This window comes from Tiliqua scincoides, chromosome 3 (assembly GCF_035046505.1).
Source record: "Tiliqua scincoides isolate rTilSci1 chromosome 3, rTilSci1.hap2, whole genome shotgun sequence".
Classification (NCBI taxonomy): domain Eukaryota; kingdom Metazoa; phylum Chordata; class Lepidosauria; order Squamata; family Scincidae; genus Tiliqua; species Tiliqua scincoides.
In genome coordinates this window covers 152,291,540-152,318,642 of record NC_089823.1, presented here as the reverse complement: position 1 = coordinate 152,318,642, position 27,103 = coordinate 152,291,540, and the positions used below count along the sequence as shown (strand labels likewise).

The 27,103-nt window shown below is 44.5% G+C and overlaps 1 protein-coding gene across 1 annotated transcript in view; it reads left to right on the top strand.

Annotated features, from left to right (window-relative positions):
• The window catches only part of CHST3 (carbohydrate sulfotransferase 3), a 53,422-nt gene extending 36,163 nt beyond the window's left edge, over positions 1-17,259 (top strand). Inside the window, exons 2-3 of the mRNA XM_066622150.1 lie at positions 14,894-15,190; positions 15,949-17,259. Coding sequence (XP_066478247.1) covers positions 15,054-15,190; positions 15,949-17,197 — 1,386 coding nt within the window. The 5' untranslated portion in view covers positions 14,894-15,053 and the 3' untranslated portion in view covers positions 17,198-17,259. The remainder of the gene's footprint in view (positions 1-14,893; positions 15,191-15,948) is intronic.
• The last annotated feature ends 9,844 nt before the right edge of the window (positions 17,260-27,103 follow it).

Genomic DNA, 27,103 nt, shown 5'->3' with positions numbered 1-27,103 from the left:
TATATTCCACTTTTCCTGCAACATCATGCTGTTTGTTCTTTGTCTGCTGCTTCATTTCGGTGACCTGTTTCCCCCTCCTAGCAGAAAGGATGTTAGGAAGTGAGAGCAATAAAATACAAAAAAGAAGAAAAATGTTCAAGACTTTTCTTATCTTATGTAATGTTCAGGAAAGTTCCTCTGAATCACCTTCATATAGTGTTTGTTGTGGGCAATAACACAGGCCTACAAAATTGAGGGTCAGAAAAGTTTTTCCCAAACGTTATGGTGGTTTGATATGAATTTGGGGTGCTGATGGTTCAAGCAGCTTCCTCATGAGGAAGCCATGGTGTAGGCTTCCTCATGAGGAAGCTGCTTGAACCATTCACTAAAGAGGCTATGCCGTGTCTCCAAAACTAGATAGGGCAAAATGGATGCCATTTTTGGAATCAGCACTCCAAATATGCCCAGGTATTGGTGGGTATAGCAAATGTTTAAGGGAGCAAAATGTGTGTTGGCCAGTAGCATCAGACAATAAAGAGACAATAATCTGTCATATTATACCACTTTAAAGTGATCATTTTGTCTTGTGTAGCCTGTGGAGTGATGCTGTAGAGATGTTAAATACTTACTAGCTTCTATGCGCTGCTGGGAGAAAAGTGCCCAAAGCAGTTGCTAAACATGAAATTTGATAGTGCAGAGATTAAAGTTACTGAAAAATCTGTCCTTTTCCATTTATTGCTAGAAATATTTCATAAAAGCCAAAGGGCCTCCGTTTTCCACATCAGAATCTGCAGCATTCGCAGCAGCATGAAAAATGAACAAGCTACTCAGTCCAATCCTATGCATATCTACTCAGAAGTAAGTCCCATTAGAGTCAATGGGGCTTACTCCCAGTAAAGTGTGGCTAGGATTGGGCTGTCAATAAGGAAATTTAACATACAATTTGAGTTCTTAAGTGCCTTTCATGTTTAGGTATATTTGGAATGTTTGTGTTATTCTCTGTAAACAAAGAAGTATTTTAAGAACTCTGGGGTATTGACAAGACTGATCCTTCCATTAAGTAGGGTGAGGTGCCCTGCCTCATTTGGCAAATTAAAGTACAGGATGCTGTCATTTTTGTCTATTATTATATTTTAACCACCACGGGGTGTGGAGGTGGGGGATACTGTTTGGATTCTCTGCTTTGGGAACCGAAATATTTTGGGCTTAGTTCTCTAAATATTGAATCTTGTGTAATCCACAAAGCAATTTTGAACCTTTTAATAGCTATTTTCTGTGAGTCACAATAGTGAAATATACTCTAAAAAAAAAAAATGTGGCTCAAGGAAAGGTCTTTCTTGTTTGCTTGCCTGTGACGTTTTCCACCCTGCTGAGATAAAAGCCATTCTGAACAGCATCCTCCAGCAATGTCTCAGATGAAAACTGCAGACCATATTGCTTTGTGAGCCACTGCAGACTTTTAACAGTCCTTAGAAAAGCTCATGAACAGACATATGACTTTTAAGGGGAGGCCTGTGGTGAGAGCAAGGTCAGTAATCCACATTACTAGAAAATGTGGTTCAGAGTAGCAGACATACAGTACTGGAAGAGCACGTGGGCAGAGTAGCAGAGGTGGTTTCAAAAGATTCGGTTTGTTCAAAGCTTAGTAATAAGCAAGCTCCTCATCCCACAATGCAAGCACCAAGCACAGCTTTCCTTAGGAAACTAGCACAAGAGTCTTATCTGTAACTGTGGGGGAGCCCTGAGTTTGCAATTCATTCTGCGTTCAGTGCATTCTGGCAAGATTGTGGATGGAAAGAAGCAACATTTTTTTCTCCTGCTTTGTTTTTGTTCCTTTTTACAAAGCAAAACAGAAGCAAAACCTTTTTACAAAGCAAAACAGAAGCTACAAGTTAAGATAAGGTTAAACTAACCACGAGCTACCGCCTGTTCCACATGAATTTTGTCCACATTTCATCCTTTAGTTACTGGGGGTTGACCTCCCCATGTTTCAGTACAGAACAGTCTTCCTTTCCAGGTTCTTTCAGCTGTGGGTATCTCACTCATTCTTTATCACATAACTCCAATCAGCCCATACTGACAGATGCTTCACATTTTATACGGTGAGCATTCTTTCTGCAGCTGCACTGCTGTTTCCCCCCCCCGCCCCCCAGCAAACATATCAAGTATGAAGAGTAGGCATGTAGACCTAAGCATTCAGATGCCAGGAGGCCTTATTGAAGGTGGCCCCTAGGGCATGTCCACTGCACAGGGTAAAGAACATTCGTCTCTCACATGTCCTGTGACCGCTTCAGAGAACTTTAGTATAAAACCAGAGTAACTGTGGCAAATACAATTGCTGGGTGGAGCGACTCTGAGGATATATGTAGATCTTACCCTGGAGTATTTCAAATCAGCAGTGTCTGAAGAGCTGTTCTTGCCACTGTCTGTTATCCAGGGATCCCCGAGTCCTCATCCTTAATGTCATTCAACAAGTTCCTCAGCTCAAACTAAACACAGAACAAATTACGTTTGATATCCTTTAAGCCCAATCCTAACCAACTTTCCAATGCTGTTGCAGCGATAATGAAGCCCTGAGGTAAGGGAATAAATGATTCATTACCTTGAGGAGGCCTCTGTGACTGCCATCCCCACTGCAGGATACAGTGCATACCCTATTGGCATGGCTGCATTGGAGTTGGAAAGTTGAACAGGATTGGGCTCTTAATTGTGCTTTACAGACCATGTCCAGGATGACTGGAATGGTGCCAGCCAATCAACAGAAGTTCATAGAATCCTAGAGTTGGAAGGCACGTATAGGTCATCTAGTCTTCCTGTATTACAAAATCCTCCAGAGCCATGGTCTTCAACCTTTTTCATGCCACAACCCCAATAAATAAATAAAGTATGAAACTGGGGACCCACCACCAATCCCACCCCACCTCCCAGGACCCTATATGCCCACACCCACACTCATCGCCCCTCCTCCCTTGGAATGCCCTCACAGCACTGTTCAATGTAACCAAATAAAGAGAACAGAAAAAGTGAGCATGAAGCCTGGCACTAGTGAAAGCTATTTTAGCACAGTTGCTAAGAACCTGAGCAGGACTGGGACACAATCTCCTGGTACCTCAAGGGGTGCATCAGATGCCTCCCCCTTTATCTGGTGGGTGCTCTAGTCCAGTGGCCTTCAATCTCTTTCCATTGCCATAAGTTGCTGCAACTCCACAGTTGAGACTTTGTGACCCCGTTGGGATCCCAAACCCAAGGTTGAAAAACACTGTCCTAGAGCATCTCCATCAGGTGCCTATCAAGCCTCTGCTTGAAGATCTTCAGTGAGGAAGAATCCACCACCTCCGTCAGCATTCTATTCCATTGATGGACCGCCCTGACCATCCAGAATTTCTTCCTGATGTCCAGCCTAAATCTCCTCTCTTGCAGTTTGTACCCAAGTTCTCTCACTGGGAAAAATCTGTACCTAACTATTCAAAACTAGGTTTCTTAATATGTGTACACTTATGTGATTCTTGAAAGTGTCAGCATTGGAGACTGAGGGCTCCTTGTGAGCCAAATTGGGGGTTCCCGAGGGCTGCAAATGGCCGACAGGCCGGAGTTTGCCCACCCCTGGTTTAAGATTTACTGTATATCTCCTTATTTTACTTCTTCAGTGGATCAGACTGCTTCTTTTCCTCATCTTAGGCTTCCCAGGCTTAAGATATATCACCAGAAAACCTGGCTCTGTCAGCTCTCAGTAGAGTATGTACTCTTGTCTGCTTCTTGTAGTATAAGAACAGTTGAAGAAGTTGCCACCTCCACCACTTTTCTTGTCAGTGCTGCTGAAAATCAGGTACTATAAATGCACTTCTCTTTAGGAGAGCAATTGGGGATCAAGTAACCTGACTGCTGATAAATTTGCTGCTAATTTTCTTGCTGCTGTGGCTTTTATTATTTCTTATGCTGTTCTGTACTTTGAGATATTTTTCTTAAAGCTGTATTGATGATTTTTATTGACTTTTAATTCACTTCTGTTAACTGGATCTCTCTAAAGAGAGAAAAGCAGGGTATACAGCATTTATTAAATAAATAAAAGAAATATACCTATTTTGTTTGAAGGATGCTATTGTTGTAGTAAAACTCTGATCATTAGATCTAGCTTGAAAATTTTAGCTTGAGAAGCCACAATACCTTCTTTGTTGTCTCTGGATACTTCATTACACCACTTAAAGGAATCTCTCTCTCTCTCTCTCTCTCTCTCTCTCTCTCTCTCTCTCTCTCTCTCTCTCTCGTGTGTGTGCGTGTGTGTGTGTGTGTGTGTGTATGTAGTTAGAAAATCTGCTGCTCATTTTTCTGAGGAAGGAAGCAGACAGCTGGGAGTTAAAGCAACACAGAGCATGCAGTACTGAGCCTTAAACGAGCAACATAACCCCTCAGGCTCTGTTACTTGGTAAATGTCTCTCTTTTATAGCTGTTGCATATCTGCCAATGGTGCGTGCAGGGGATACATGTGGGCTTGTTTCACAAGAGAAGCTAAGAGTGCCTTTTGGGCTCTTAGTTCTCTGTTAAAAGTACAGATCAGTAACATTTCCCCAAATGCGCACATACCATGGTAGCATCAAGTCTAACATATTAAAAATAAAATACAGTAGAACCTCCAAAGTTGACCACCTCTCTATAATGACCACCTCCCTAAGTTGACCTAATTTTCATAGTATGGACAGACACTGTATTACACTATGGGAGACCAACCTCTCTATATTGACCACTTCCGTAAGTTGTATCTTAATGTTGACCATTGCACAGAGTATTAATTTACCCTCTGTAAGTTGCCCACTGAACGCTATACTGTGGGCCTGTGTTTTGTCTGGTTTGTCCCATCTTGGAAAAGCAAGAAGCCACGCGATAATCCCTCCCCTACCCCTGCTAGTGCGTGTGCGAAAGGGTTTTTATAGGTGGGCACACTGCTGACAGACCTGCGCCGGCTGCCGATTGTACCTGGACATGTACCAAGTTGTGAGGGACATGAGGTTGCTTGTGCATAGTAATGCCACTGTCCTTTCACTTTGGTTCCCATCACCAATGCATTACTTTACACTTATATTGAAACACAACTGCTATTTTGCTGCCTATTCTCCCTGTTTGGAGAGATCCTTCTGGAGCACTTCACAATCCCTTCTGGTCTTCTTCACTCAGAAAAGTTTAGTGTCATCCACAAACTTGTCCACCACCCTGCTTATCCCTGTTTCCAGGTCATTTATGAAGATATTGAAAAGCACTAATCCCAGGACAGATCCTTGAGACTTTCCACCTCTCCACTTTTTTTGTCAATTGCCCATTGACATCCACTCTCTGTTTCCTGGTCCTCAACAAGTTCCCAGTCCATGAGAGGACCTGTCCTCTTATTCCCCAACTGTGGAGTTTTCTCAACAGCTTTTAGTGAGGGACCGTATCAAACACCTTCTAGCATTTGGTGAATCTGAGGAGACCCAGTGGAGGCCAGGCAGCCTAAGTAAAAAAGTGTTTGTTTTTTAGCTCTTGGGGCTATGTAACATGCTACATGCTATGGGCTGCCAAGGGATAGCATTGGTCTGCCTGTCTGCTTTGAAACCAAGTATTTTTTTTAACTTACAATTTTTTTAAGCTTATGAATTTTCAGGTTTTTTTTTTAAAACACTGATTGTGGGCTGTTTATTCTCTGTCTCTTGATATAGATATACAGTGGTGCCTCGCAAGACGAAATTAATTCGTTCCGTGAGTCGTTTCGTATTGCGAAATTTTTGTCTTGCGAGTCGCGATTTAAAACAAACCAAAAAAAAAAAAAGCAAAAAATTCGTCTTGCGTAGCACGGCCATAGAAAAATTCGTCTTGCGAGTCACCAAAAAAAATCACAAAACGCTTTCGTCTTGTGAGTTTTTCGTTGCGCGAGGCATTCGTCTTGCGAGGCATCACTGTAGATGATATAATTACGAGTAGTAAGCATCACAAGAGGATCAATTCTCATTGATATTTGCAATAAAACTTTTTAAAAATCCAACCTTAATAATAACTTGGCCTTGCATTTGTTGTCCTGGGACCTGGGAGCTAAACATGATAATATTTAAATGCCTTTTTTCCCATATGTTGACTACTGCCCTATGTTTACCAATTCCTCCAGTCCCTTGGGTGGTCAACTTAAAGAGGTTCTACTGTATTGAAATGAATGGGAACCCACCTAAAATTGGATCACTAGTGGGTCCTGACGCACAGTTTGAGAAACACTGCTTTAAAGTATGGAACAAGAGGTGTGGATAATGAAGCACTTCTTTCTCACATGTTCCCGAGAAGTCTTTGCAGGGAGAGGGAAGGTAGTGATGCAGTCCCCAGGATTGTGCCGCTGCAGGGAAAGGGGGGCTGTTTTTAAACCTAATGTACCTTCTGCCGGGGTCCAAAGGGTGGGGGGGGAACCCTGTGGAGTGCTCTGTAGGGCTCCCTGTGGCTTGTAGAAAATGAAAATAGCTATTGCAACCCACTTCTGGTTTTGCTTTCGCAACCCATATATGGGTCTCAATTGCTATTTTCACATTCTACAAGCTGCGGGGAGCCCTGTAAAGCGCTTCGTGAGGCTCCTCGCACCCCTCAGACCCCAGCAGCAGGTCAGTTTAAGTTTTAAAACAGTCCCCTTTCCCAGCAGTGGCATGAACCTGGGGATCTCGTTGCTACCTTCCCCGCCTCTTAAGGGGCCAGTGGCCGGGTCTCTCAGGCTGTGGTGTTGCGATGCCCCAGTTTGAGAATCTCATCCTTAAATGATTTCTGCCCAGTGTTGCATATATGCAACAGGGACCAAATGTGTACATCTGTGGACCAGGCAAAAATGGGTTAAACTCCCTGCAAGGACAAAATGTGGGGAGGAAAAGTTTGATCCAATTCCTGCTCATGTGTAGTAAGTGGAGAGTGGCTCAATGCAGCTTGTTTCTGTAGTGGGCTGGAGGGATGTGCTAGCAGACTCAGGAGTGAAGAGCACCCAGAATCTGCTTCTCCTCCCATCCTGATGTGAGCCACGTTACATTACTTTGTGACTGGGCTGACCATGCATATCTCCCTACTGTACCTGAAGTATAGGTTGACTGGGGAAAGTTTTTCATGACTGCTGTGTATTAGCAAAAATCTCCCATTTCCTCCTGGCATGCTCTTATTCAGATACCACTGTATAGTGACTGCATAAGAGAGCACTTCATAACTTTAGCAATGTAATCTCTGGAACCGTTTTTTCAGGTCTTTAAATCTACTATGCATCTGGTATTCATAACTGCAGCACATCTGGTTTGAGCCTGCCATCCGCTTTCGGGGTCTAAACATACTGTTTTCCTAGACTTTATATATAAATATTGGTTTAAAATTTAAAAAGTAAAGAATAAAGGTTTCATTTTTTTGCATAAGTATCTTGTTAGAAGGGCATAGGTTTAAACTGATTTTGTATCAGAGCTCTAAAGCAGGCCAAATGTATTTTGGAGAGGGGGAGATAGTTATAAGTAAAACGGTACCGTACTGTACCAAGGTTTAGTGAAAAAGTATGCTGAGGTTAAGGTACCTCTGGAGAACATTTGAGTAGAGGTGTGCTGAGTTAAAGGGTCATACTAGCAATTCATAACTGGTTTCATGTCACATACAACTTCGTTTACACAGTATGGACCCTAAGATTGGAGATAGGCAGTAATTTGTAAGTGGTTTGAGAGAGGCACTGAGTGGCATTGGAGGGTGATCAGGTCAGACACCATCAGAGAGCCCGTCTGGCCAGACCAATCCTCTGAACCCTCAGTCCTGGAAGCAGTGGTGTGGTCCAGTGTGCAGTCAGGAGGTAGTTGGGGTCTCCATGGGGGCCTACTACAAGGTGAGCTTGCCCTAGGGCCACTGGAAAAGCTTCATTTCCTGTGGTGTGCACATGCCACATCTTTTGTCCCAGTGTTGCCCCTAGACAAATGTGTTTTCAAGTTTTTGAAATAAAACCAACAACTAATTGCTAGTGAGGCACGCGGCAGGACAGAAGCACACAGGGCGCATGTAACCAAGGTGGAGTAACTGCTTTGCCTGCAGAAGGTCTCAGAACGGTTCCCTGGCATTTCCAGATAGGGCTGGGAAAGACCCTTGGCTGAAATCCTGGAGCGACTCTGCCAGTCAGTGGGTAGACAATACTGACCAAGATGGGCCAAGAGATTGACAATATGTATACATATTGCTAGCAGTGAAGCCTCCTTCCAACTAAAAAATGATTGTCTGCAGCCTGAGACATTTTTTCTAAGCTCCAAATGTTTACAAATTGGCTCTATCCATCACCCAGAAACAGGAAGATCGTGATTTGTGTAACTGATTTTATTTTTTTTAAAAAGCTGTTTCATTTCACTGAGAATAGGGACATACTTTTCAACTTGAACAAAAGTTTTAAAGAACAATAATACAGCAGTGTGATCCTCACCAAAGCTTTGATACTACCTGAAGCAGCTCAATTTTGTTTCCCAATTTTGTTTTCTCAATTAAAAAAAACAGCACAATTTAAAGTCTCATCATTTGTGTTTGTGCCCCTGCTGCCGTTGCTGTTTTGTGGACAAGGAGAGGTGGAGCGCAACGATCCACAGCCTTATTTTCTACCCCAGATTGCAGCCTCTTTTCTGTGTAGGGTCCTATTTAAAATAAACAAGATGATGGGAGCATGTTCCCACATGGAGGAGGGAGACAGTGATCTAGCGTGGAAAGTAAAGGTACGGAGACAGGCTCAAAATTACTACACCCCTCCTTTCCACGGCTGCCATGCCATCAAGTGGGTGGGAAGAGCAAGGAGGTGGCAGAAGCTCCCCCCAACTTCTAGCAGCACCAAAGGAAGAAGTGTACTATTGCTGACCCAATCCCCTTCTCCCTTGATATCAGTGAATGGGAAGAGGTTTGGAGCACTGATAGAATTGGTGGAGGGCCATAGGGATGTGACAGGGCGTCTCTTGCCAGTTTGCTGCTCCTCCGCTCACCTCTCAAAGCAAACCATTCATTTGTCCTCAGCCATAGGCCAGTCCTGCAGCTGTGTAATGATCATGCATGTGGCTGTTGTGAATGCTGCTTTTTTTTTTTGGAAAGGTGTAGTAAAAGCAGGAATAGTCAACTATGTCAACACTTGACAATAGTCAACATCACTGTTCTGCTATACACTGCCCCAGCATGGATGGAACATAGTGCAATTCAAGTGCCACAGAACACTGGCATTGTAGAGGGAATGTTGCAGTTCTGTTTATAGCTATAAGTGGGGGAAAAAAGCACAATTGGCTAGTGCTACAGAGAGCCTGTCTGGAAATACCCCATGACAAAAGGCACATGAGGGAAGTGGTCTCTGTTTATATTGGATTAATTGGTAGAAAGTGCTTTTTCCTACTGGCTCCCTTTTTAATCTCCTTAGGATTCAGTTGAGTTTTTTCTCTTGCTATTGTTATGCCATATAATGAGAATTTATGCCTGGCTTTAAATGTATTTCCACTTCTCCGTAGCCTTTCAGATAGAGTGGCATAAAAAGGCATTTAAATATATATATTCCTCCCTTCTTTGCCACCAAAACTATTTTCTGGCTTCTAGAAGGAGTAACCTATAAATGATTCGATTTGCACAAGTGTTAGAGAAGTGGCAACATTTGTCACTTCTTTTCTTTAGATGTGCAGAATATCCCTAGTGACAGCTAAAATTGTGAGCAAGTGCTGGGGTGCCCAAGCCAAGTGTTGGGAAGGTTGGACGATCCACGTGCTTAACTAGTGCTTGTCCACAGTAAAGGGAAGTAGTAGCTTAAATCATCTCTTTGCTAGCAGAGACTTTTTACGAGTACATATTTTAATGTGTTTTTTAAAATGACATAGCCAATACAGTATAAAAACATAGAAAGTGAAATGCAGGATTTTGCAGTTCGTTAAGACAGTACTGATCAGTTCTTTCCTGTAGAAATCAGCTGGCAGTGAAAGACATACAGTGTTGGGGACAAATAGATTTCCCTTGGTAACAATTTCCACAGGGTGGACAGTATCCATCACTGAAAAGCTTCCCGTCTTCCCCTTTAAGCCTGGTGTTTTTCAATGCCATGGCAGAGTAGGCAAGCACAAACACATCAGGAACTTAAACAGAATGAGTGGGTTGAATCTGATGCTATTCTAATTGATTGTGATCAAACAGTCCCTCAGAAAGAGGTGGTGGTTCCTGTCCTCAGTGGGGTTCCCCTTTCAGGGCATGCCTTAGCTTCAGGCTCCCAGCCTCTCATTTGCAGATGAGAGTGAAGCCTTTGGGCTTCTGCAAATAAACAGTTGGTGGGAGGGGCCAGTTGTGTGGGCAGAATGTAGAAAGCTGTGTTTCAGAGCTCCCAGCACAAGAGTTTGAAGAGTGGGAAAGCTGCTGTCAGGGGAAGTGCAGCAAGGGGTCTTTGCAGAAGATTTATTTTGGGAAAGGAGAGATGTAAGGAGCAGAGGTTGATGGATTCTCTCAGCAGCTGCTGCTTCCCAGCGGGATGGAGGTTGCAGAGAGAGGGAGGCCCCAACCTTTTTTAAAAATTGCTCTCACTGTTCAGATAGTACAATGGAATAGTCTTCAAGTCCTTAATGTAGGCACCGGCTCTCCGTATGCTAAGAGTTGCAGATGCTTCCTGGCTGTTGGGGCAGTGTACTCAAGAGATTACTGAGTGTGTTCCCAGTGTGAGTTGAGATGGAAAATGCCCATTCATATCAATGAGTGGAACCCATGTCTGCAATAGTTCTCCATTATTTCGCTTAAGTTGGAACCAGACATTTTTGAGGGAAACACAGTTCCAACCCTGTGGTTTCCTCATAATGCCAATGCGGGAATGGGGTAGGGGTTCCATGAGAAATCAACAAGTGGAAGGGGGTGCTGAACCCTTCCTTCAGCCTCCTATTCTTCTTTGGAAAGTCCCCTCCCCAGTCATTTCTCCAAACAAGCTCCTAAACCAAGAATAAACTCAAGAAAAAAGTGGAGGAGGAGATCAGCAGGCATGGGATAGGTGAAATAAACACCCCTCTGAGGCCCCCATTCCTACCCCCTACCATTCTGTCCACCCCTCCGGCTTACAATCAGTGACTGGTAACTGGTCCAGCAGCAAGCCACATATGTTTGTGACAGCATTTCTAAAATGGCTGTCGGGAGCATGCTGTGTGTGCTTCCAAAAACCATTTTACAACAGCAGAATTGTCATTTAAGTCAGCCCTAGTAGGACTGCAATGCCCAGCTATAATCATATGTACACTTTCCTGGTAGTAAGTGTCACTAATCACAATGGGATTTACTTCTAAGTAGACATGCATAGGTGTGTGCTGTCAGCTGTTCCAAGCTGTTTTTCCTTGTCAACAGCAGCCACATTCCTCCCCAAATCTCTGGGTTAGTTTTGACTGCATCCATTTCAACCAGTGTGTTTCTTTCCACTTGCATTCAACACTCATCATATACTTACAATAAAAATATAAAATACAATACATGGAAATGTAAATCACAGTACCCAATGCAGCATAACTAGCTAGTTCTATTTTGCAAAAGCCCACCTAAAACACCTCTGGCCCACTTCTTGGTTAAAAGTGCGTATTTTGTACAATAGTTTTCTTTCTAGGCAAAAGACCTGCAGGGGAAGGAGGGCAATCTCAATTGGGACTAGGATGGTGGCTAAGGATTAAAGTCCCCTGTTCCCCATCTCAGACCCATTCCTGATTGGGGCCCCATGCAGCTGCTATTTATATTTAAAACCGACATCAGCAACAAATCACCGACCATGATCACACAATCTGTAATTAGTCTAGTTTGGCTCTAAGGTAAAATCAGTCAAGGTGAGGTACAGAACCTTCTCTTTTTTAGAGTAGCACTCCTGCTGTCGGAAGCACCTTTGCAAATGAACCACCTAACCACCTTTCTAACTGCTTCCCACCAGAAAGTAAAGACCTTTTAAAAACTCTTTTTGCTAGTGGTTGATGGATGGTGCTGTCTGGAGGCTAGGGGCACAATCCTATCCAATTTTCTAGCACTGGTACAGCCGCAATGCAACCCCAAGGCAAGGAAACAAATGTTCCCATACCTTGAAGAGACCTCTGTGACGACCTCCCCAACACAGGAAGCAGTGCATATCCCATTGGCACAGCAGCACCAGCACTGGAAAATGGATAGAATTGGGCCCTAGGTCCAGTGGTGTCACTAGGATTCATGTCACCTGGTGTGGGAGGCCTGCACGTCACCCCATGCAGTGGGCAGGGCAATGCCCCAGGTGGTGGGCATGGTGATGTACCATTGCCCCACCCCCACTGGTTTTTTGGCAGTACCTTTTGTCAGAACACAGATATTTCAATGTGGTTTGTTTTATGGCATTCTGCATGAAATTACACATTGATTGATATATAACATGATGGTATTATTCCTCCAAACTCTGATTTTAGTGATTTTGAAAACTTGTAGAGTCTCTCTCACACACACACACACACACGCACACACACATACCCCATGTCAACTTACTAACACCTTATTGCAGCAGTTCTCAAAATTTTAGCACCAGGACCCACTTTTTAGAATGACAATCTGTCCAGGACCCATTGGAAGTGATGTCATGGCCAGAAGTGACATCATGAAGCAAATTAAAATAAATAAGTATAAATAATTAAATTAAAATAAAAGAAATAATTAAATAAGGGGGAGCCAGTCCTGTTTCACCAAGTGAATCTACTCTGAAGTAAGTCCCACAGTGGTCAATGGGGATTACTCTCAGGAAAGTGTGGGTAGAATTGCAGCCTGTGAGCTCAAGTCTATGCATGTCTACTCAGAAGTAAGTTCCATAGTGGTTAATGGAGCTTACTCTGTAGTCTGCCTGCAATACCCCCCCCCCCCAAAAAAAAGAATCAGTGAGATCTTCAGCCCTCCCCAGTGCCCCGTTTCAAGTTCTATTTCAGGCATATCAAAATAAAGACCCACCTGGCTTTGCAAGTGCAAAATAGAAAACTTTCCCCTTACCAATTCAAGCCTCTTTTTTTGTTCTTTTTAGTGGGGGGGGGGGGAAGAGGCTGACTTCTGGAGCATTTGTTGCACTCCAGCTCCATTGAATCAGGACCATTCTGGTGTCCTCACATTCCCCTTTGCCTGGCCTGACCTCCAGCCAAGGCATGGCTGCCTACTTGTGAATAAACGTGACTGTGAGGCTGCTTAGCTTTCCATAGGGCTCATTAGACTCACAGGTGGGAGGGGGGACCTCCTTCTCGGTTGTTTTTGGGGGCTGCTTTCATTGGATCTGGGCCATTCTGATGTCCTTGGAGTCCTTGCAGCCTGCCCTTTCCAATGGACTAAGGCATGTTCATCTACTCACGAGTGAACGCGACCACGTGGCTTCGTTTTGGGCTCAATACACTCACAGCTGGGAGGCAGGGACCTCCTTCTCGGGTGTTTTTTGGGGACTGCATTCATTGGATTGGGACCATTCTGGTGTCGTTGGATTCCTCTCGGCCTGCCCTTTCTGATGGACTATGGCAAGTATGCCTACTTGCAAGTAAACACGCGATATGGCTCACTTTCACTTTCCATAGGAATCCATGCATTTTTTCTTTCCAGTTTTTTGGCCATAACTTTTGAAGGAAAGGAGCTATTTCGCATTGGTTTTTGCATTGCATTCCACTGGACATTCCGCATCCAACGGTGTATGGCATGATGCAGTAGCTCCTAAAGCCACGATGTTAGCCGTCACCCCTGAGGGCGCGTCAACGCCCCCGGCGCGTCACCCGGTGCGGCCCACACACCCCTAGCGATGCCACTGCCTAGGTCTACTGTTGGTCTTGCTGTTTTATTATTATTACTTTTGGTTGTTGTGGAAGGATTAAACTGTTTTATATTGGATTTGTGTGGTATTGTGAGCTAGCGTTTTATGCTTTTCTAATTACAGCATGTCACTTCAGGTGCCAATGGGAAGTAAATGTAATGAACAAATACAGTGCATAAATAACTCATCAGTCCATTTCTGTTCAGCAACAGGAGTGACTTTCCCCCTCACTGCTCGCATCCATTCCACTAGCTCTTATCCAGCACTGAGGAAAGCTTCCCTCCCAAGAAAAAGACCTTTCACTACTACGAATTGCCTGGGAACCTGATCTATAGTTTCTTTGTGCCTTCTAGTATGCATCTTTGTCTTGCTGTGTAGGGAAAGGAGGCAGATTGGCAAGGACATTAAGGTAAACTAACAAAGCAGGCTGCCACATGGGACCCAAGCACTGGATGCCTCAGACATGACAGGAAGGTGGAGGGAGAATACATGGAAAATGAGGCAAGCACTCCTGTCAGGCAGCACAGGGAGAGACAGAAACCCATGCTACATGATTAGTAGGGTCTTGTTGCAGCTCTTGCTGGACCGAACTTTAGGCTTCTGATGGAGGTTTACTTGTTTGTATGGGGGAAGCGTTCCTACAACAACAGCAGCACACTAGTATGTAGCAGCCACATAGCCATGGCGGCTGCTTCAAACAAAGTTCAGCAGAGAGCTGAATGCTCTCACAGTTCCCCCGCAGCCTCTACTTTGTCCCATGTACATGCTAATCAAGCCTCATTCAATGATGACACATGGAGTGGAGCCTCTCCTGAAGATCTTGATGGAGGGGTAAACTCATAAGGCAGATCCTTAAGGTAATGAGAGGCCAAACCATTTAGGACTCTAAAGGTAAAATCTAGCACCAAATCGACCTAGAAATGAATAGAGGCCGGTGAAGTTCCTGCAGGATTGGGAGTAATATGTTCCCCCTGTGTGGCCTCCGTCAGCACTCTGGCTGCACCATTCTGAACCATTTGCAGTTCCCAAATACTTTTCAAGGGCAGGTCCGCTTACAGAGCTTTGCAAGAATCCAACATAGACACCGCATCCATTTCACCCAGATACCTTATCAAGTTTGCTTATTGATACATGACTCCCCTCTCTTTGCAGGATAATGGCAGCATCCCTCTGATACAGGGAGCTAACTACAGACCATGCTTTCCGAACAGCGGAGGAAGAACATCAGGGGATTTAAAGAAAGATTTATTTGAGCTCCTTGAAGGCGAAAGGCCTTTTCCTGGCAAACCCGTGAACACTTTATTCTCTTCTCATGGATAAAGGACATGTATTGCCTCAAGACTTCTGGGAGCTACTGCACTGCCTGAGGATGAGGAGCAAGTACGCCATTCTCCTGGTGTTTGTGGTAGCCCTAGTCATTATTGAGAAGGAAAACAACATCCTATCAAGGTAGGGGGAAAGGAGAGTGGCACCGAAAGAGAGGATTTCTCTGTATTCTTTTGTGGCCTTCAGGCTGCCACTATATTTTACCAGTCGTGCAGGTCCCAACTTGCTACCACCATCTCTGCAGCCTCTGTACGGTAAATATCTGCACCTCCCAGTCTGAAATTAAGTTGCCTCTCTATCCAGGAATGCAGCCGGACAACTGTTTTACGCACACACATATAGAGGGGGTAGCAGGATGGGGGCAGGGAGTGCTGTTACCAATCAGTGTCACTGTTTATGAGGCAAGTATAGACATGAATATGATTATAATCATCATATAGCCTATAGTCCTCCACATACGGACTTGTGTGTGTGTGAGAGTGAGTGTGTGTGAGGGATGTTTTTTCAAACCATATAAACATTGCTATTTCAGTGCCTCTCACACATGTTCATTGTACAGATATGGAAAGAGCTGTAACTATAGCATTAGGGCAGTTCAGTTGAAGGGACTCAATTGAAAGTTTTTCACAGTATACAAACTTTCATGGAAACAAACTTGCTTGTTGCTACCTGTTTTTCCCTGCAATGTGCAAATGCAGGGGAATTTGGAGTATGTTGCAAATGGAATAACTTGTTTTCCAAAATCTGAAACTATCTCAAAGGACTCTCTCTCTCTCTCTCTCTCTCTCTCTCTCTCTCTCTCTCTCTCTCTCTCTCTCTCTCTCTCTCTGTTAAATATCACTGCTATAGTTAATCTTGGTGATTTTGTTCTTTTTCTTCAGGGTATCTGATAAATTGAAGCAGTCTCCACAGTCCCTGACAGAAGCCAATAGCACAGACCCTGGCTTGGAGCTGCCAGAAAATGGTTCTCTCTTGTCCCTCAGTGAACTGGATTTGGCTTTCTCACAGCTCAAGAGCCGACTTCAGAATGTCACTCTGCAGCTTGGGGGTACCAGGGAACCTTCACTGGCATCTGTTAAGGGAACCCGGAAACATGTGCTCCTAATGGCCACAACCCGTACTGGTTCCTCCTTTGTAGGGGAGTTTTTCAACCAACAGGGCAACATTTTCTACCTCTTTGAGCCACTGTGGCACATTGAAAGGACAGTGTCCTTTGAGCCTGGTGGTGCTAATGCAGTGGGGTCAGCCCTTGTCTACAGAGATGTTTTGAAACAGCTCTTCCTCTGCGACCTCTACATCTTGGAGAACTTTATCATTCCATACCCAGAGAATCACCTCACTCCATTTATGTTCCGGCGGGGTTCAAGCCGCTCTTTGTGTGAAGAGCCTGTCTGCACCCCTTTTGTCAAGAAGGTCTTTGAGAAGTACCACTGCAAGAACCGCCGCTGTGGTCCCCTCAACATAACCCTAGCTGCAGAGGCTTGCCTGCGCAAGGATCACATGGCGCTTAAGGCAGTACGGATTCGGCAGCTGGAGTATTTGCGTCCTTTGGTTGAAGACCCTCGTCTGGACATGAGGATAATTCAGCTGGTACGGGACCCACGAGCAGTGCTGGCATCTCGCATGGTTGCTTTTTCAGGAAAGTATGAAACCTGGAAGAAATGGGCAACTGAAGGTGCAGCAACTCTCAATGAGGATGAAGTGCAGAGGCTGAGGGGGAACTGTGAGAGCATCAGGCTCTCTGCTGAAGTTGGTTTGAGGCAGCCACCATGGCTACGTGGCCGCTACATGCTGGTGCGCTATGAGGACATTGCCAGGTCTCCCCTCCAAAAGGCCAAGGAGATGTACAAATTCACTGGCATCACCATCACTCCACAGGTGGAGGAGTGGATCCAGAAGAATACTCAGGCACCTCAGGATAGCAACGGCATCTACTCCACTCAGAAAAACTCCTCTGAGCAGTTTGAGAAATGGCGGTTCAGCATCCCATTCAAGCTTGCCCAGGTGGTGCAGAATGTCTGTAGTCCAGCCATGAACTTGTTTGGCTACAAGCTGGCCAGCAGCCCTGAGACCCTGACAAATAGATCCATTAGTTTGTTAGAGGAGAGGAGGACCTTCTGGGTCACGTAAAGTGGCATCTGATGGTGGATTTTTCTTATCGTAATGTTCTGTGAGGTTGAAAATGAGAAAACAGAAACGTAACTGGGAAGGGACACAGTGGAGAGGCAGAGGGGAAGCTGTCCTTGCCTGCCCTGCCTCGTGCTTCTGCTTGTCTTGTGCTCTCTGCTCACACAAGGCTCTTTCAGCTTTTTCTGGGAGCAGAAGTCACTCGCCAACATGTTCGGCTTCTTGATGGAGTATAATGTGACCATTTGTTGACGTGAAGAAGAGTTCGGAAGCTGGCAGAGAGTGGCACATGAGTGCCGAGTTCCAGCTTCCTTACCTCATGTCCGTTTTCTTCTCAGTGTAGGCTCTGGCTCTTCATTCTTAGCACATTTATACACTAAACATCCAAAGAGAATATTCTATTTTTGAAAACAATTTACACTTAAGAAATTGGTTTCCCATCCTGCTGAGAAGATGTGAGAAAAGCAGAATATTGCACTGATCTTGCCAAAGGCAGCCTTAAAGAACTTGTCAAGATTTTATTTGGGGAGAGTAGCAAAGATGGGGGGGGGAGAAGAGAGGAAGAAAAGTTATGTAACAGAACTGTCAGAAAGGAATCTGATTGGTTCTTTATTTAAGCAGAGGAAGTTTAATATGTGTTCTACTTGAGACCTTTGAATAAATTAATGCGTTGTTTAAACTTGAGGAGATGTGACTGGTTCACAAAAATCACCAGGAAAATATGGAGTGGAGCCAAAGATGGCTCTGCCCACAATAAGGGAATTTTAGGCTACATTGCAGACAGTTTCGTGCACTTACTGTGTTTTGTCTTGCTTTGCACCTAAGCCGTTAGATGAGAACTAAAAAGACTATGAAAACAAGAAAAGGAGAGAATGGAATACTATTCATCCTACATCCCTGAGGATCAGCCTTCATCAGTGCCATCACTTCTTGCGCTTTCCAGTAGTCCTTTTTTTTTTTTTTAAACAAACACCAAGTGATTTTCTCACTTGTCTCTGAATTAGTTGTTACTGACTCACAAACTGTCTGGAGACAGAGACAATAGCTGCTTTCTAGTCTGGTGATAGAAGGCCATGACTTTAATTGGATCTGTATTTCCTTGCCTCCAATTGTTTTTGTGTCTTTTAAAGTGCTGGTTGGAAACTGTTGATTATTCTCCACTGCAATTTTAGCGGGAATTGTTTGGTACAGACCAGGCTGTTGAACCACAGAAAGAAAAGTAAGAGGCTAGCAGATACAGACAAGTAGAGATGGTCCGGCGTCATGCAAGAGAAATGGTTTTAGCAACAGTAAGAGATGTCTCAGATTCTAAGCTAAACTTCCCTCCTATCCATTTCTGGATGTAGATTCCATTCTATGCTTCATGTGCCTGCAACACAGGAGCACTTTAGCATAGCTTAGACCTTGCTATTATTAATCTGAAGCATGCACTGACATTCTTATTCTGCCTGGAATATGTGATCAGGACTGAAATTTGGGATTAAATAAATGTCAGAGCTTTAGAGCTCAATCCTGAGCTTGGTGTGCCAGTTTACCACAGGCCCTTGCGCAGGGCGGGTGCTGGTGGTAGCCCAGCGCCGGCCAGCATTGGGCTAGTGCTGGGCATGTGCCCAAGTTCCACGGAGCTCCAAGGTGGAGGTGTGGGGGAAGGAGGCGTTATGGGGAAGCGGGGAGAGGATGGGGAGGAGGCATGCTATGGGGAGGGAGCGGGGAGGGAGGGAGGCGGGACTGGTGGAGCAAAGCTTTTGGTTGGCAGTGAATTGAGTAGCCACATTGCGGGGCTACTCCATTTACCTGGGGGAAGGCAATGAAAGTACTCTTCTCCTGAGGAGCGACCAGCAGCTGCCTGGGGTGCACAGAATGTGGCAGCAGCCATTTTCGGTGTCACCGCAGCCCAGTGCCGTGGGTAACTCAAGGCTGGGCTGTCAGTCTGCTGTGGCAGAAACCATAGAAATTCCTGTGGCACCTTAAAGACTAATATATTTATTATGGTGTAAACTTTTGAATACTAGAGTCTGCTTCATCAGCTGCATGAAATATTAGCAAATAGACAGGCAGACATGGGTGCAGAGGAAAGGAGTTTTAAAACTGAAGCCAGAAGTCCATGCAATACAAAGGATAAAGTAAGAAACCACATGGATTTTAACTTTCTCAAAACAATGAGAAACGGCATTCATCAACGTCCTGCTTCCTGATGGGTAGTGAATGATCAGTAAACGGTTGAGCTTTGCACAACTGTGGCGGAAATATATAATTATGTAATCACCCCCAACACCAAGATGAAACAGCTGGTTCTAAACAGAACTGCATATTATGACCGATAAAAATGAAGATTATGTCTCTGAAGAAGTTTTAAGAAATGTTTCTGGGATCCTGTTAAGTCTTTTCCAAAGTGTCTGCCAAAGTGAAGACATTAAGCTAGATTTTCCAGGCCAAGCATCAGGGAGGGGCCAGATGTCTGCATCAGCTCCTATCCACTCAGCTTGTATTCACTCAGTCACACTACTAGCTATGCTTCTTACAGCCACCACTAGAGAGTTCCAAAATTGACTTGGATGATTTTGCAAATTCAGCTTACTAGCATCAGTCACCAGTGAGGTGAATCTTGATGAATGAATTCCCCACTTATCACCTTTTGGTGTGGATATTTTCCTGAACAACAAGTGGTTAGTAGTTTCAGTACAAACTAGACTTTAGGGGCTACTGCATATTTGTTAAACATGTGCTTGTCCTTTTAGCCAGTGGAATAGAGGCAGAACTGCTTTTTTAGCAAAAGGACTATGCAGAGGAGCAAAACCTGCCCATTTCCCTACCTCACCTTGCTGTACTCAGCTGCTTTAAGGGGTTTCCTCAGTGCCCAGCTCTGAGCTGGGCTGGGGAAAACTAATTAAAAGCCACAGATTACAGTGAACTAAAAGCAGAGGAAAGGCAGGTTTCCCCGTGTGGGTCCCCCCCCCCTTTGGTATAAAAAGTGTAGATGAACAGAACAAACTCATGTTTAACAAACATGTGAGTGCCCCTGGCATCTATCTTGGATCTCACATTTTCAGGTTATCAGGTAGCCTGTGCAGTTCCCACATGATTCATATAACACATGCACTCTCAGTTACAATTCAGGGACATATTTAGAGAAAAGTGTGTGTCTGTTCATGTCTAGAGCAGCACCCTTGGCAAAGGTTGTTGATGTGGGCAAGCATAGTCCACCAGCATCTAGGACTCTCCAGTGCAGCTGGAAGCATCTGCTTCAAAGCTGAATAAATGGCACCTTCTTCTCAGGACCCAGCTTCCACCCCTCTTCATTTCCTGTTTAAGGTTTGCTGGATTAAGGAAACTCAAGTTCATGTTGCCTCCAAGTCCCAAACAAACAGTGATTCTTGTCTCTCCAGTTGATCCCAAGAAATTTGTGGGTGGGATGCTTTTGGCCCCTAGTGTTGTGATGGTAGGCAAAAGAGGTAAGGGAGAGGACAACTATTCTGTTTATTTATGTGCCACTTTTCTATCAAAAGAGGCCTTCATAAGGCTATAAAACCTCTAAATCAGGGGAAGAAATGGAGTGGGTTACATACAAACATTGAAAAAAACTATCTTCGTGGATCGCCGTAGGAAAACACTCAGAGTTACTTAGTTTTGGTAATTATGTGCCTTATTGAGTGCTGTAACATGAGGGGTCCTCAAAGACTTCTGGGACATTCAGAGGCCCCATTTATACATCACATAGCTATTGCTGCCATCCTATGGCTAATCCCATACCACTCCCAGCAAATTCAGTTCACATGGTTGGGGTGGATTTTGTAATTATGTATTGTGCTCATGATGAATTAGCCTCTTGCTCCCATGAGCGGGCTACACTAGTATGATATATAAGCTTGTGACCTGCTGAACTATGCGGTAAGCAATTAAGATGTAGCGGACCTTACCAGAAGCAATGTGGTAACGTGCACAGTACGGCAGTAACCACATCACTCCAAGTAAAATATAAATGGGGTCTAAATGTCACTTCCCACATGAAATTTTTTTCTAAATAGACTGACAGCCCAATCCAATCCCAGGCTGGTGCGCACAATAAGGCACAGTGTCTGCTGTATCCTGAGCACCAATTAGGGAGGAGACCAGCTGGGAGAGGTGAGAAATGGAAAATGGTTACCTTTGCGTTGGTTGCAGAAGGGTCAGACCCTTTTGCCAGCATAGTTCTGAGGAGCTTGCGGGGGGGGAGGGGGACGGATTGGGGCCAGACGGGTTTGGGATAGGGTGGATGCTGTTGCTGCAGCAAATCCCCCCTGACCTGCCCTCTCCACCCCACTTCCAACCTGACATGCCCCTCCCCTGCGCAGAACGCTGCCAGCTTCCAGTCTGTGGCAGCACATGGCCTTTTGGCCCTTGCACAGTGTAGCATTCCGCAGATTAGCAGAGAAGATACCACAGTGACAGACCTCAAGGACCATGAGTACACCAGTGTACCATGAGGATATGATTGGGCTGTGGTGAAAAACAATGTGCATTGTCATGCATAAAGTTGGCATGGGTCTTGCCATCAGCTCCCTGGTTAAGAAAATGATTCACAAAATGGCTTCTTCATCCAGATATATGTGGCAAAACAATAACTGATACTGATTAACATTTAAAGATGCACACATTTTTTGAAGGCAATATATTACATATAAAATGGTAAGCAATAAGAGTACCAAGATAGTGCATAGCTGTCACCATTGCCCCATTTCTTGTATGTCACTACAAGGAAACATGATCTAAAACCACTGTCCAAAATACATGGTTTTTAAATGAATTTTCATAGACATCAGTGGCTACGTGAGGGATTTTCTGCCACAAAAAGACTTCTAGATGGTCTGTGCTTCAGTCCCAAATCATATCAAGATATGTCAGAGCAGCAGATTAATAGTGCAAACCTACACATGGTGACTCAGAAGAAAGTCCCGTTTTTCTCAAATAGGGCTTACTGTCAGGTGAGTAAGGATAGGATTACAGCCTTGGTCTTCCAGTTCTCAGATGGGCAGAACAGTATTTGAACAGTTCCCCCTTTGCAGAATTCCCCAGTGGGAATTATCCTGGGTTACGAGAAGTTCCAACCAGCCCTATGTTTACTATGTAACAATATGTTGTTCAATTTCATTTGTGCTTTTCCATTCCATGTTGTGTGTTTTCCCCCACAAAGTTGCTCTTTATTTTTTTTAATCCTGTACAACAGCTGTGGCTTTCAAGAAAAGAAGCAGCAACTTCCCAACATCTGCAAGCCTGTCCTCATTATGGAGGTTTCTGTTTTCTTCTCTCTCTTTTAGCTGTAAAATGTACAGTGGATTAATTTATTTATTGTATGGAAGAAGATGAAAAATACTTTATTAGCCAGAATCAGGAATGCACCAAAATAAATAAAAACAGGCCCAGAAATATCTCCTGAGAAATGGAGATTGGAATACAATTAAATAAGAGTGGCTCTGGTTATAACAAAATATAGTGTGCGTGTGTATGTGTTTCCCCCTTTTTAGAAGTCTTTTACAGGAAATAAGTGTTCTATTTAAGGGAAGGAACTGGGCAGGAAACAATTACATTTCATTCTCCCTCTGTAATCTTGGCGCTATGAATAGCACAAATACCAAATGTCTTGGGAACTGATAAGGGGACCATTTCTCCTAACAACATTTTCTATACCTTCATCTTAATGTTACTTTCTATTTCACAGCAAGAGGCATTCTCTTTTTTCCTGTGAAAAGAAAAAGCGTGGTTGTGTTCAAATTAAACCAGGATGTGGCACATTCTGGTTCCCCCCTTAAATTTGCCATGGCCCATCTGATAGCACAGTGAAAAAATTCCAGAGAAAAAAGAAGTATTGAATACAGTTTTACAACCCAGGAAAGTACAAGTGCCACATTTGAGTGTGTGTCTGTGCACATTTGAGTCAACAGGGCTTAAGCATGCCTAACTGCAGGATTGCAAGCAGGAATGCTATTGATACCTTCTACATGAGCACTTGGCTGCCCAGGAACCAGGTCTGTCTTTTAAACACTTACGGTGCAGCCCAGAGACCAGGTCACGTTGCAACCCAGAGAGCCTCCCATTATTACATTTAACAGTTCAAATGCAGAATAAGAGGTTGCTGCTTTCACTACTCTTTCTTCATGGGTCCTGTTGCAAAACTTCATAAGCCATGTCCTCCATATGTTGAAGCAGGTGAGATGTTAATTTTGCTCCTTGTTGGAACTTGACCAACCATGCTATGATTTTTGGAGGTTCATTCCTCCAGCTCCAGCTTGCACGCCTTGCATAGCAAAGGCACAAGAGGACTCCTTGTGCATCCCATTGCTCACTCACTTTCAAGTTCTGCAAGTTGAGGTACTCCAAGGCAACCAGACCCATCCTGACCTCAAGTAGTAGTAACACTGCCATCAGTGGTAAAATTAATTGCCCTAGTCTTGGCTTACTTAGTATTGACTCAAATAATCTAATGGGAAGCTCAGCTTTTAACCGGACACACAATATTCTTCCAAAACACAGGAGAAAAAACATTAAAAAGGAAAAATAGGCAAAGTACACCCTTGTGATGAGAGACATGACAAAGAAACCCTCAAAAATACTTTCTAACTACATTTTCCTTGCATTAAAAAAATCCACTTATGTGAGGTGAAGTTTAGAATCTCCATCACTAAATGGAAGGGTAGTTCAGCTTGGGTAGTTCCCCAATGACTAGTGCAAATCCTTCATGTTACCTTTCCCTTTTTAAGTGTATCTGGCCTGGGGTTTCCTTGGCTAGTTCTGGCATGGGAAATCTAGCCAAAACCCTAGGTCTTCCCCTGAACTATGGTCAGGTGGAAGGACTCAGCCAGTGGGCACCTTTGACCAGAACACAGCAGGGTATAAAATGGGTCATTCCTGCCCTTGTAAGGGACAGAGCTCCAGGTCAGATGGCATTTCCCCATGTGAGGTCCAGATGTGTAGGAGTTACCAGCCCTCTGGCCTGGAGACAAAGTGAGGGGCCAGAAGTGAGGGGTAAAGCTTCATAATGGAGGAACTGAACCATGTTCCAGTCTGCTTCCATTTTATACACACACTAAGGATGAAGGTTTCCTGTTCACCTCACCTTGGCAGATGGAAAAGTTTTTAGTTTTGTAAATACTTATTTTTGTCCAACCATATTAAGACTATACAAGCATATCTATTGCTAATTCCAGTACAGCAGTTGCTGTGACAGCACTAGCCATTGCAAATGTGCTGTAAAGCACATTTGTGATGACTTGTATGTCAGGAGTGCCAGTGGCAAGGCCTGTGCCATCCTGCTGGTGCTGTATGCAAAGGAAAGGCTGTTGGTGGAGGTGAGTGCTCTGCCAAGCAGCACAAGGACTGGGCAAGGGTGACATGGAGGTGAAGAGGGGGAGGGTGAAATGGGATGGATCAGGCCTGAGAGGGGGATGGGAGAGGCAGAGGAGAACTTCACTGTAGACTAGCCTCCCTCCTAGGCCTGGAGGCCTTACATAGGGCTTCTCAGACTTGTGCCAGCGAATTAGCAGATCTGAGTAGCCCTGTTGAGCAGGCTGGAACTCAAATGTTCCCTTACCCCAAAGAGACAGCCAGCCTGTTCCTAACCTGCACTGGATATGGCATAGGGCAGACCACTCAGTCCAGCTGCACCTGTGCAGGTTAGGACTGGGCTGTTAAGAGTTTTTGACTAAGGAGGTTTGCTGGATCCTGTGAGAAATGGAGTCCAGGCCAATTGTGAAATTCAGTCTCATGGTAGGAATGGACCTACGGATCAGGGCAGAGTTCATTAGCTGCTCTTGGAGGGTCACACAGAATGGCTTCCTACACTCTAGTCTAGCCAGCCTAGACAGAGAGAGTCAATTTTCTGCTCAGCCACTCACTTGACTTTCCTGAGCACAAGGGAGTCATTCAGTGGTAATGTATTTATTTAAAGGAATTTTTTTTTTTAGAAACTTGATGAAAACATCTTCAGTCTGGGGGAGGGCAAGCTTTGACCTTCTAAATGAAAGGAAATAGACTTCTGGGTATTCAATTTGCTAGTTTATAGAAAAACAGGTTTTTAACAACACATCCCCCTTTCCCTCACATTTTCCGTCAATCAGCACGCACAAGTCCCTATCTCACCGAAGGTCAATGACCCAACGGCTACCCTGAACCTGGTTTAGCCAGCCTGTCGAAGCTGTCGCCTGGGGTGTGGCCGCTGCACTTCTAGGAGCCACAGGTGAGAGCTGAGTGACAGGTGGGGACCAAAGGTGAGTGAGCTGCCCTGAAAGGACACGACATGCCCCTACACCAGAGGTGCTACCCCTCCCTGAACGCCCCATACACCGCTATATGGCCTATACAGGTGTACTGAAGGACTGCATGGCAGGCTGTATTTTTAAACATGCATTCTCCACGTTGAGGTGAATGTTTCCAGCTGCCTTCCAGAGGAAAGTTGGTTTCCTCTCACTTTTACCTGTTTTTTCTTCTTTCTCTCATTCATCCCAAACTGTTTTTTAACTCAAATGGAAGAACGTCACTTTCCCCTTTTAAGCCCTCTCCTTAGATGGACAATATTGTGCTGCCAAGGACAGCTGTTTTAGTTTGTTTAAAATCAAAGGACTCACATACAAGATTGGAAGCAGGCTGTCTCTTTAAACTGCAGGGATTCTCCATGTTGACCAAAAAATGTATATACATCCATGGGGAGAGGAGGCCAGGAAGAACAGCCACGTTTTGTGGCAGGAGAATGTGCTGGCCGGTGTTCTTTGGGCAGCAAGCGGAGGCACAGTTAAGAGGTTCCAAAGGAGTCAGACACCCCCTTGTTTATTTACCTAAATGCAAAGATGTCTGTGTGACAGGCTAGGAGCGATCCCAAAAATAATTCTAACAGCTAAACCAACGTGTAAATATTTTCTTACTGGCCCTCTGTGCTGTGATGGAGATTTTTAGCTGGAGTTTGCCTAGTGCTGGAAACTTGTTTTGGTCCTTGGCCTGCCAGGCAGTGGATATTGCGATAGAGACACCTTCCATTAAGAGAACTCTGTTTGGGATAGTGGTTCTGCCACCTCCCCATTGCCAAAGGGTGGAAGACTGAAGACATCCTTAATAGAAAGACTTTCTGTTCAAAGAAAGTGTCTTTATTTATATCTGAGTCATCTGAGCTGATCACTGAGCAGAGTGCAGAAACAAGCACACAGGCAGATAGTGCTTTCTCTGAAGCAATATCAGTTTGGCACCTCCTCAAAACGTCATCTGTGGCTTTTCAGATCTCCTTGCACACATTCTGCCAAGTAAAGCCCATACTTGCTCAGCCAGTCTGAAAGGTAGGACTCATTTTCCAGTTGCTGAGATCAGCCAACTGACCATCAGTGTACCTTGTCCTTCGTGCATGACCAACCATATCAAAGCCTAAAGGGGAATCTTGCATGTTGAGTATCAACCAACACAATGGTCTTGACTGATTTTATTGTCACGCTGTACTTTGAATTGCAGCAACAATTTGGGTAACATTGCTCATGCACATGCATTAGCAGCAAAGCAGAGAACATATCGTCAAATGCAAAGGAAAATGAAACTTGAATCTGGAAAACAAGATAAAAAGAACATGAGCCACCTGCTACAAACTGTAATAAGAGCTCCCAAGGAAACAATTGTCATCGCACCCCTTCCCTTTCTCTCTCTCCTGCCTTTCCCTCTTCTCTGTCCTGTGTGGCTGGGCTCTCCTTGCCCTTCATCCTCTGTTGCCTTTTTCTCACGTTCTTAAGATGCAGAGATTTCACACTGTCTGAAGGCCTGGCCTTGGAAATAGAGTTGAAGGTGAGCCCAGATGCAACATTTTGGCAATTTCAGTGATGAGGTCAGTGAGCTGAGAGGGGAAGGAAAGTGATGAACCCACTCTGCCCCCCTTCCAACCCTTGCTGCTACCTTTGAACAGTA